Consider the following 12,064-nt stretch of genomic DNA (forward strand, 5'->3'; position numbering starts at 1 on the left):
GGTGTTGAGTGCTATATACATTGCATGGTGATTTCTGCCTTGGTGTCAGTAGCAGCTTCTTCTAGTTCCAGGCCGAAAATCCAACCAATGACCCAAGATTTATGAGCAGGATTGAGGACAGTGATGGATACAGGATTACAGGTTTCAGCCTGGCAATCACTCATAGCTCCTGCCTTTGTAAGTCACACCTGGACTTCACTGGCATAGCCTGAGGGAAGTGGGGGGGGGTCAATCCAGCAGCATTAGCACAATGCACGGTGGACAGGAGAAGCACCCCCAGAGAGCTAATCTCCCTGCCAGACCCTTTTTCTGGAGGGTGAGGCATAAATACTTGCAGCAAGTGGTGTAATAACCCTCCCACTTGAGGGTTGTACTTTTAAACTGGAGGAAGATTTGTGAGTGCCCTGAGTCTTCTCTGGATGCATCAAAGGACAAGTCCACAGTTTTCACAGTTGGGTCCCATCTTAACAGCCAGCCCAGGAGACAGAGAAATACCAGGAAGTCCTGACAGGGGCAACCAGAAGGCAAAACAGGTAATTGGAAAGGTTTGAAACATGATACCTCAGATGATTCAGGAGCAGGGGAGGCAGCAAGCAAGTACAACAACAACCACTATTCCAAATAGAAACAAAAGAAATAACCAATGCTGGGGGTCAGTCCAATATTTCTTGATCATTGGCACTCCTCAGGCTTCTGCTATGCATTGACCAACCAGCTTTTGGGCTGTGGTTGGAGCAGGGCTGCAGGAGGGTCCAGTCATCTGGTATGGGGCTCTTCTTAGGGTCAGCTTGATCTGATCTTGAGGGTCTGGACAGGCTGTCCACTTGTCTGGAGTATATGGGCAGGCTGGTTTAACTAGGAAATAATGTATCCATGGAACTATATCTGCAACTTTGATGGCAGTTGGAATAGTAAGAATGACAGTGTAAGCTCCCACCCAGACAGGCCTAAGAGGCTCCTTTTTCCAGTCTTTACCCAGACTGAATCCCCAGGTATGTGAGGATGGCCTGGGTGTCCCAGAGGCTTGGGGGCCCTCTGGAGGACTGTCTATTGATCTTGTATAGGGTTTTAGTAATTATTTGTAACTGTTGATTTAAGACCAGCTCACCAGTTTGTCTAAGGCCCCCCCTCACTGTAGAAATGATCGGGGCAAGGGGGTTACCCAAAAATAATCTCAAAGGGAGTGTATCATCTAGCACTAGGTGTGGACCAGATTCTGAGGAGCACAAAAGGGGGAAGATCCACCCAGGGCAAACCTGTCTCCTGGCAAAACTTTCCCAGAGTTGTTTTAGTGGTCTGGTAGGCATGCTCCACTTTCCCTGAAGTTTGTGGCCAATAAGCGTTGTGCAGGTCCCATTTGATGTGTAGTAAACAACCAGTTGAGCAATGATATTAACAGTGAAGGCTGGGCCCTTGTCGTTGCCAATAGAGGAATCCCATATTGGTGAATGTTTTATCTAATGAGGGCTCTGGTGACTTCTTGGGCTTTCTCTGTTCTGGTGGGAAATGCCTCCACACAGCTGGAGTAAATGTAAATCAAGACCAGTAAATATTTGTAGCCCCTACAAGGCTCAATTTCTGTGAAGTCCATTTCTAAGTCTTCAAGAGGGCAGCAGTCTTTGCACTGTATTCCTGGTGGGGACCTACGCTGTTGGGCAGAATTATGTTGTGTGCAAGTCTGGCACCTGGATGTAACTGTGGCACAGAGGGATGGTAAATGAGAAATATAGAGGTAATGCTTTATTGGAGTTTTTAATGCTGTTTTTCTCAGGTGAGTCACCTCATGATACTGATGTACCAAGTGATATGCTGCCCTGGAAGGAACAGAAACCCATCCATCTGGTAGGCTGCTGCAGACAGGACAGCCAATGAAGTTCTCTGCATTAACAAAGACAGTCTAAATAAATTTGCAATGGGGGAGGCTGGGGAGAGTGCCATTGAGAGCAACTCTTCCTTTCAAGGATCGAGAAAATAGCACACAGTTGTGTTTTGCTTATACAGATTAATAAGATACTGGTGAAAACAAGTTTTCCTAATTAGTGGGGAACATGTGCAGAAGCCAGTACATCCTCAGAGAACAGGAGTCTGGGAAGAACTTCTGGGAAGAAGTTCTGTTTGCAGAACTTCTAATGTCCAGGAACTCCACGCGCAGAGTAAACAAGTGTATACCAAAAACTCCAGCTCCCTTTATGTCAGCCGGTCTCAAAAGCAGATGCCAACACCCTTGTCTGTCTTGATTCCCTTTTTTTTTTCCCCCAATGGTCATTGTTTCATAATTTTATTTTATTTTAACATTTATCATTTTTTAATTTTTTATTTATTTATATAAGCATTGGGTACAGTCAGAAGCATGGGAGTGTGAGAGAATTCACCAGAGACAGAGCGGGAAACAAAACAGGCAGATTGAAGAAATACACTGCTGAGGGGAACAGCGGGTGCGGCAGGAGAGGTCTGCTGTGCCACGTGGGACCCTTGCCGGCGGCTGAGGAATGAACCAGCACTGAAGAGACTGTGGACAGCTTCTTAGCCCAGCACTCAAGCACTGCGCGACCAGGGGAGGCCCCATTTTTTAATTTTTTTAAACAATATTTGCTTCTCCCAACCCCTCAGATTGAGTCCCCATAGAATTTCTTTCCCCAGGCACACGTGCACCATCACCACAGTTCCCTGTGCTCCTCCCTCCATCCCTCTGATCCTTCTCCCTCCTCCTCCCCTGCAGTATTTCTCTAGTTAATAATTGTCAGTTTTTGCTTTGTTGTGTTTTGTACTGTTATTATTTTTTTATACTGATGTCTTATTTGGTTCCCCTATATTCCTGTTATAAGTGAAACCATCCAATAATTTTCTTTTTCCTTCTGGCTTATTTCACCGATCATAATTCCTTCTAGCTCTATCCATGTTGCTGAGAATGGAATGGTTTATCTTTTTTGATTGCTTAATAATATTCCATTGTGTATATATACAACATCTTCTTGATCCTGTCATCTATTTTTGGGCATCTGGGTTGTTTCCAGGTTTTACCTATTGTAAATAGTGCTGCAATAAACATAAAGAGTAAAAGTGCTCTTTTGAATCACTGTTTTTGTGTCCTTTGGGTAGATCCCTAGTAGTGGAATTAACGTGTCATATGGTAGCTCCAGATTATAAGGGATGTTGAACATTTTTTCATATGCCTGTTGGCCATTTGCATTTCCTCTTTGGAGAAACGTCTTTTGAGTTCTGCCCATTTCTTGACCGGATTGTTTATTTTGTTTTGGTTGAGCTGTGTGAGTTCTTTGTATATCTTTGTGATAAGTCCCTTATAAGTTGAATGGAGTACAAAGATTTTTTCCCAATCAGTGGGGTGTCTCTCTGTTTTGGTTAATGTCTCTTTTGTTGTACAAAATCTTTTCAGTTTGATATAATCCTAGGTGTTTATCTTTTCCTTCACTATCACTGCTTTGGATGATGAGTCTTTAAAGATGTTTTTGAGATGTATGTCTTGTAGTATTTTACCTATATTTTCTTCCATATACTTGATGGCTTCAGGTCTTATGTCCAGTTCTTTTATTCATTTCGAGTTGTTTTTTGTTCACGGTGAGAGGTAGTGGTCTAGTTTCGTTATTTTTGCATGTGGAGGTCCAGTTTTCCCAGCACCATTTATTGAACAAACTGTCCTTGTTCCATTGCATATTCTTTGCTCCTCTGTCAAAGTTTAGTTATTCATATAAGTGTGGCTTTATTTCTGGCCGCTCTGTTGGCTTCCATTGGTCTGTGCATCTGTTTTTGTTCCAATACCAAACTGTTTTAATTATCATGGCTTTGTAGTATAGCTTGAAGTTTGGAAGTGTGATACCTCCTTTTTCCTTTGTTTTCATCAGTAGGGCTTTGGCTATTCATATTTTTTTGTGGTTCAATATGAATTTCATCATCATTTGTTCTATTTCTTTGAAGAATGTCATTGGGATATTTATTGGAATAGCATTGAATCTGTATATTGCTTTTGGGAGGATGGCCATTTTAATAATGTTGATTCTTCCAATCCATAAGCAGGGGATGTCTTTACATTTCTTTGTGTCTTCTTCAATTTCTTTTAACAGTATTTTTGATTTTCTTTGTATAGGTCTTTCACCTCTTTTATTAGGTTTATTCCCAAGTATTTCCTTGTTTTTTTTTTTTGTTTCAATTATTAAAAAAGGATGGTTTTCTTGATTTCTTCTTTTTCTGATTGATTGTGTATAGGAAGGCTACTGAATTTTTGTGTGTTAATTTTGTATCCTGCTACTTTACTGAACTAGTTGATTATTTTGAGTAGTTTTTTTTTTTTGTTTTTTTTTTTTGTTTTTTTTTCCTGTGGAGTCTTCAGGATTCTCTATGTATATTATCATATAGTCTGGAAATAGTGATAGTTTTACTTCTTCTTTCCCTATTAGGATTCCTTGTATGTCTTTCTCTTGTCTTATTGGCCTGGCTAGGACCTCCAGCATTATATTAAAGAGCAGTGGTGAGAGAGGAAAACTTTGTCTTGCTCCTGATCTTAAAGGAAAGGCCTTCAGCTTTTCGCCATTGAGAATAATGTTGGCAGTGTGTTTGTAGAAGATGGATTTTATCATGTTAAGGCATGTTCCTTCTATCCTGAGAATTTCAAGGGCCTTCATCATAAATGGATGTTGGACTTTGTCAAATGCTTTCTCGGCTTCTATTGATATGATCATATTTTTTTTATTTTTATTTTTGTTGATATTTTGGATTACACTTATTGATTTTTGTATGTTGAATCACCCTTGTGCCCCTGAGATGAATCCCACTTGATCGTGGTGTACTATCCCTTTGATGCATTGTTGGATTCTGTTTGCAAGGATTTTTTTTTTTAAATAGAGGCATGTGATTTATTTATTTATTTGTTTGTTTGTTTGTTTGTTTATACATGCACTGGGTACAGTCAGAAGCGCGGGAGGGTGAGAGAATACACCAGAGCCAGAGTGGGGAGCAGAGAAGGCAGAGGGACCAAAGTACACTGCTGAGGGGAGCAGTGGGCGGCAGGAGAGGTCTGCACGCCATGTGGGACCCTCCTCCGGTGGCCGGGGAGCAGCCGGGGATCGAACCGGCGTTGCGGAGGCCACGGGCAGCTTTGCAACCCAGCGCTCAACCACTGCGCCACCGGGGAGGCACTGTTGGCAAGGATTTTGTTGAAGATTTTTGTATCAGTGTTGTTTAGGGAGATTGGCCTGTAATTTTCTTTTCTTTTTTGTGCTGTCTTTGTTTGGTTTTGGTATTAGTGTAATATTGGCTTCATAGAATGTATTTGGTAGTATTCTTTCTTACTCCATTTTTTGAAAGAGTTTGTGTAGAATAGGCACTAATTCACGTTTGGTAGAATTCATTTGTGAAGCCATGTGGGCCTGGGCTTTAGTTTTTGGGGAGTACTTTGATTACTGCCTCAATCAATTTTGCTGCTAGTAATTGGTCTGTTTAGTTGTTCTATTTCTTCTTTGTCCAGCTTTGAGTGATTATATCATTCTAGGAATTTTTCATCTCTTCTAGGTTGTTGAATTTGTTTGCATATGTGTTCATAATAATCTTTGATTATTCTTTTGATTTCTACTGAGTCTGTTGGGATTTTTCCTCTTTAATTTATAATCCTATTTATATGTTTTTCTCCCTTTTTATTTTTTTTTTCTGTGAGCCTGGCTAGAGGTTTGTCTATTTTGTTTATGTTTTCAAAGAACAAACTTTTGGTTTCATTGATCTTTTGGATTTTTTTTTAATTTCCAAGTCTTTTATTTCTGCTTTGATATTTATTATTTCCTTACTTCTACTGGCTTTAGGGTTTTATTGTTGTCCTTTTTCTAGGTCTTTGAGATGTGAGATTAGGTTGTTTCTGTGAGTTCCTTGTTGTTTGTTGATGTGAGCCTGTATTGCTATATATTTTCCCCTTATTACTGCTTTTGATGCTTCCCATACATTCTGGAAAGTGGTGTCCTCCTTGTCGTTCAACTCAAAATATTTCTTAATTTCTTCTTTGAAATTCTCATTAGCCCAATGGTCTTCCAGTAGTGTGGATTTCAATCTCCATGAAGTGGGAGGGTTACTTTTTTCTTTTCATGATTTATTTCTAGCTTGATACCTTTATGATCGGTGAAGATAGCTGGAATGATTTTGATCTTCATGTATCTGTTGATGTTTGTCTTGTGGCCCAGTATGTGATTGATTCTTGAGAATGATCCATGCGCTCTTGAGAAAAATGTGCACTTGGATTTTTTTGGGTGCAGTGTCCTATAGATGTCTGTTAAGTCCATGAGTTCTATGTCTTTATTTAGGGCTCTATTGTCTTTGTTTATTTTTTTGTCTCATTGGTCTGTCCACTGGTGAGATTGTGGTGTTGAAGTCTCCCACTATGTATGTATTTTCTTTAATGTCTGTTTTCAGAGCTGATAATAATTGTCTAATATATTTTGGTGCCCCATTATTTGGTGAGTGTATGCTGATGAGTGTTATATCTTACTGGTGTATTGTCCCCTTCATCATAATGTAGTGTCCATGTATTTCTCCTTTTAGCTTTTTTAATTTGAAGTCTATTTCATCTGATATAAATATGGCTGTTTCTGCCTTCTTTTTGGTCCATTTGATTGTAAGATTGTTTTCTAACCTTTTACTTTCAATCTATATTTATCTTTTGTGGTTAAATGTGTTTCCTGGAGACAGCAGAAGGTTGGATTTTGTTTTTTAACCCAGCCTGCTACTCTGTTCCTTTTTTTTTGATGAGTTTAATCCATTTACATTTAGAATTAATATTGGTGTGTTGTCATCTATGTTTGCCTTTTTTTGTGATTTTTGTGATTTGCTTTTCATGTTCTTGTTCATTTGTCTGTTGGTTTTGGCTTTAGGACTTCTTGTATAATGTTTCTTTGGAGAAGTCTGAAGTTAACCTGATTGGTTTTCCTTTATAAGTTATCTGTTTCTTCCCCCTTGCCAGTTTCATTATTTTTTCCTTGTCTTTGACACTTGCGAGCTTTACTATTATGTGTCTTGCTGTAGTTTTCTTTTCATTGTGGTAATTGGGAATTCTTCTTGCTTCTTGTATGTCTATATTCATCTCCTTTTTCATGCTTGACAAGTTTTCTTCAATTATCTCCTTGAATAATTTCTCAGTTCTTTTGTTTCTCTCCTCACCTTCTGGAATGCCTATAACTCTTACATTTCCTCTCTTCATGGAGTCTGATAATTGGCTAAGAGTATCCTCATACTGCTTCAGTTGCACTTCTTTCTCCTTTTCTCTTTTGGCTCCTTTTATTTCTGTATCTTTGATAGTACTGATCTGTTCTTCCATTTCATCGATTCTGTTTTCATTGCTTTTCCCAGAGTTCTTCATCTCCTTTAGTAATCCTTTGATCTCCTGCATTTCTTTTATTTCCTTTATTACAGTCTCAATTTAATTCTTCAGCTAAGTGATAATTTGTCCCAAATCAATTTTTTTTCTTTTCATTTTCTTTCTTCCTTTTATTCATGATGATCATTAATTCTCCATCTGATAGGCCAAGAAGTTCTTCCATGTCATTGTTGAGCTTCTGGTGACTATATTTCTTTTTGTGTCCTTCTCCTGTGGGCTTGCTTGGTTACTTATATTTTTTCTTCTTCCTGTTGTTTGCTTTCTAATTAGTTCTATGTGTTGGGAACTTGTGTCACTGGTGTTGGTGGGCATATCTTTGGAGTGCCCCTTTAGGGGTGTCGGAAACTGTTTACCAGACTGAGACCAGCACTGTTAGGGTAAAACTCCACTAGGGTGTTGCTGCTGTGTTTCTGGGCACTGTTCCTTACAGTTCCCTCCCTTTGTATTTTTTACTCAGTTCCAACAGAGAATCAGCTAGTTGGTGATTTTGTTCTGGTCACAAGGTGGTGTCAGAGACCCGCACTTGCTGACCTGTGTTTTTTCCCAGTGGTTCTTTGAGAAAAGGAGGGGACACAGAGGGGATCATCTCAACACAGGGGCTCTTATTCAAGCTTGGTGCTGTGTCTGCCCCGTGTTCACCTGGTGCTGTGCCTACAGCTGTATGGATCCAGTGCCCTGAATTCTGCACTCTAGGTCTCAGTTCCAGGGCGATCAGATCCAAAATGCTAGCTGTCACCCTGTGCAATTCCCGCTGCTATGGCACATACCACACACCAGATCCTGCACCTGGCTCTCAGTTTCAGAATGGGGTCTTGCTCCACATCTTATTTCCTTCCTTACCGCCATTTGCATGGCCCACACTCTCTCAGAGCCTGGGGGTCTTTTTGGGATCTCTGGTTTCCAACTATCAGGATGTTGGTGATTTCTTTCTGGTGGCTTGGTGGCACCAGAGATCTTTCCTAGTGGCCTTCCAAAACTGTTTCCCCCTCCCCCTGCCCCCATGGATCCAGAGGAACAGAGTGGGAGTGGCATGGAGTGCCTCAGTGGTGTGGGGGTGCTTTGTCTGCCCTGTGCCCCACCGTCATGGGGATCCCACACCTCAAATTTTTTGTGCCCCGGGTCTCAATTCTGAAGCCCTCAGATCAAGGACACAGGCTGTAACCCAGTTCAGTGTCCACAGAAATGGCGCCTTTTGCACCCCACTCCCATGTCTGGGCACCTGGTTTCTGATTACTCAGTGACGGACATTCACCTCAATGAGGGCTCCCATGTATCTCCTGCAAGCCTAGGTCACAGGCATGGGGACCTGGGTAGCTGCGATCCATGATCCCCGTATACTTTTCCAGTGTTCCACTTTTCTGCACAAGCTTACTGGCTGACCTTGGGCTATTAGTAGGTCTCTGAGGAGTCCTTGTTTTCCTCTAATGGTTCCAGGAACCATTTGCTCACCTCCGTGGCGATTCCTGCATGGTTCTCCACAGTTCCAGCTCACAGCGTGCAGTGCCTGAAATAGTTCCTTTCACTCACAGTCCCGCTTGATGTTTAGTTTGTTCTTGTTTTTTTTTTTTTCCCCTCCAAAAAGTGAAAGGAGGGAATTGTTAGGGGGAAAGGATGTCATGAGCTAATTCCATACAGGCTTTGTGGACTCCACCCCCACTCCAAACCAAAGCCATCAAGACACTGGGAAAGACAAACTGCATAACCACCAAAGGGATGGTTGCTGGGACCTGAGGGTGGATTGAATAGATAGCCTGTTTTCTTTCTAGCCCAAGAATACAGCTGCCTTTTGTAATATAAAATCCCAAATAGTTGACTTTTTCTTTTTATAACTGAGTGTTTTCTAGGAGACTTTGTAGCCTGTCTATTCTAGGAGTTACAGGAGCCTAAATGTACCATTCCAGCTGGCTGCTTGGGTCTCACTAGCTAAGAGGAGATCACCAACATATTGTAGGGGCACACATTGAATCTCTTCACTGGGGTAAGCAGAAAGATCTGCAGTTATGGCTTCCCTGAACAAAATTGGAGAATTTTAAACCTCTGAGGCAGTCTTATCTAGGCTAACTGAGTCTTTCAACCTGTCTGAGGGTTCTCCCACTCAAATATAAAGAGAGGATGACTGCTGGATGCAATGTGGAGGCAAAATAAAGCATCTTTAAGATCTAGACAGGGGAACCACTGCATTTATGGTGGCAGAAGACTCAAAAGCATATATGGGTTTTGGACCACTGGGTGGGGAGTAATGGCCACTGCATTGACTGCTCTAAGATCTTGGACAATATGGTACTCAGTACCTCCAGGCTTTTTAACAGGAAAGGAACGGAGTATTCCAGGATGACTTATGCTCTAATAAGATGATGAGAGTTTTAAAACTATCAATGTGCTCCTGAATGCCAAGTCTAGCTTCCCGAGGGTTTGGGTATGGCCAAAGTCTAATAGGGACTAGACCAAGCTTAATGTCTATAGGAATTGGAGCATGGTTGAGTGCTAGGCCTGGTGGTGAGTTTTCAACCTAGACACATGGAAATTGTTGTTTGAGCCAGTCTGGGTTAAGCTCAGTCTTTTCCTGAGCATGAAGTTTCCACTCTAATTCCCTGGGTAGGGTAACTGACAGGATGAGACTGTCCAAGTATGGGAATGAAAGAATAACTGGTGGGTCAGGGCTGAAACTAATTTGAGCTCCAAGTTTGGTTAGAATAGCTCATCTTAAAAGGAGAATTGTGATACTGGAATTGTAGGTTTTCAGGCCTAGTATCCCAGCCAGGGATGGATCCCAGGCTGCAGGGCCAGCACTGAGTGCCAGCCACTAGCTCACCGCAGGTTGGTGTCTCACAAAGCTGCAGCGGGAACTTCACAGACACCCAGGCAAGCAAGCGAGAAGAGGCAGATTTGTTTAGAGAAAGAAAAAGTTTATTGAGAAGACAAGGGACAGAAATAAAGTGGGACTCCCAGGATGCTGGAACCAGGCCGGTGGGGGAGGGGGCAAGGAAGCCAACGTAGGGTTGGGCCTCAGGAAATATAGACCTTCTTTTCCCTGATTACTCTAAAGCTCCACCAGTCTCTTTGTGATTATTTAGTTCTCAGTGGTCTCACTCACTGCCTAAATGTCTCTGTGCCCAGAAATAAGTCGCTATGCCCCAGTTCTTATATTTGTTTTTCTTCATTGCCCTCTATTTGGAATGTACTGTTGACCCTAAGATCATGAAGTAATTCCCTAATGACATAAGTCCTGGGGTATTAGATTATCCCCTTTGGAATTTGTTGCCCTTATCTTTGGAGCCTTCCTTAACTTTCCTGAAGTCCCTGTACTGTCCTTGAGGCTGCCTAATTATCCCTATCTTGCCCTAGAATTCAGTTGAACAGTCTAGCAAATATGAAAAATCATGGACAACTTGATGTCCTCTGAATTGACAGGTAAGGAAAAATCAGAATGTTATGGAGGCTTGGGTACCTGTCATTCCCACAATGGTGGTTGTTTTCCTACTAAACAGGGCAACAGGATTTGTGACAACTGACAACTGAATGTTTTGCCCCTGTGTCAAGAATGGTTGGTCCCCAACTTGGACAGTGACCATGGGCTCCCAGGGGTAGAGATTGACTGAGCCAGTTTGTTGCTTTCTGAGTCTAAATCTATTTTAAGGTGGACAAGCCAACAAGTGGACAGTCACCCTCACCACTAGGCTCCTGCTGGTATTTTCTGCCCTGTGTGACACTTTCAGGCTGATGGAGAGGGTTGCTTCAGTATGTTCTGGCTAATGCTTCTGGACATTCATTTTTCATTTGACCCATTTGCTTGCAGAATGCACATTGATCGACTTTAAGAGGAAACCTTGATCTACCCCAATGTTGTCGACACACTTTGCGAGTTGGGGCAGGCTTGCCCAGAGCCACAGCCAAAAGGAAGACCCTGTGTTTTATGCACTGATCTACCTCATGGTATACCTCGGTTAACAAACACATTATTAGCTACTTCCAGCAACTGAGTGGCATTCATACTGGCAAATTCCTCAAGCTTTTGGAGTTTGCAGTGGATGTCAGGAATGGCTTGAGCCAAAATGCCGTATTGACCATTACCTAATTTTCTGTTGACTTTGGGTCAAAAGGGGTATAGATGTGAAAGGTCTCACACAAGCACTCACAAAAATAACTGGGGGGCTCATCAAGTTTTTGAATAAAAGAGGCAACTGTTGACATGTTAGTGGGCTTTCTCACCCCTGCCTTAATACCCATCAAAAAAGCCTATAGATACTATTTTGAGTGCAGCTCTTCCATCTTTAGAACAGAAGTCCCACTCGGGCAGCCCACAGAACAGGGTCGAGGGTACCAGCTGGGGGTTGGTCTTGGAGCCATCATCTAGCTTCTGTGAGTATATGCTGGAGCTCTTCAGTGTTAAAGAGGATGAGGAGGAGTTGATGACAGTCATCCCAAGTGGGGTAATGTTTCTGCCAGGACTCAAAGAGGTCTATGAGAGCTTGGGTTTTTTTCTAAGCAGGCTGGAGTGTGATATTTCCAATTAAGGAGGATAGTTGTGGTGAAAGGTTGGGAACAGAATTCTGGAGTGCCCTCATGGATAGAGCCATCCTCCCCAATGGCAAGGGGTCCTTGGGTCTCTTGGAAAGGTAAGGATGAGGCCTGAGCCTGAGACAATCAGAGTCTCTGGGCAATTGGAGTCTCAGGCCTAGGAGGTTCTACAGGATG

The 12,064-nt window shown here is 42.1% G+C and overlaps 1 protein-coding gene across 1 annotated transcript in view; it reads right to left on the reverse strand.

Annotated features, from left to right (window-relative positions):
- Positions 1-11,789, reverse strand: part of LOC311181540 (olfactory receptor-like protein OLF4) — a gene marked incomplete at both ends in the record, with an annotated part of 34,788 nt that extends 22,999 nt beyond the window's left edge. The window contains one exon of the mRNA XM_084249994.1: positions 11,593-11,789. Within this exon, the coding sequence (XP_084106120.1) occupies positions 11,593-11,789 (197 nt within the window). The remainder of the gene's footprint in view (positions 1-11,592) is intronic.
- Between the last annotated feature and the right edge of the window lie 275 nt (positions 11,790-12,064).

This window comes from Talpa europaea (assembly GCF_964194135.1).
Source record: "Talpa europaea genome assembly, chromosome: 12".
In the NCBI taxonomy this organism is placed as follows: Eukaryota; Metazoa; Chordata; class Mammalia; order Eulipotyphla; family Talpidae; genus Talpa; species Talpa europaea.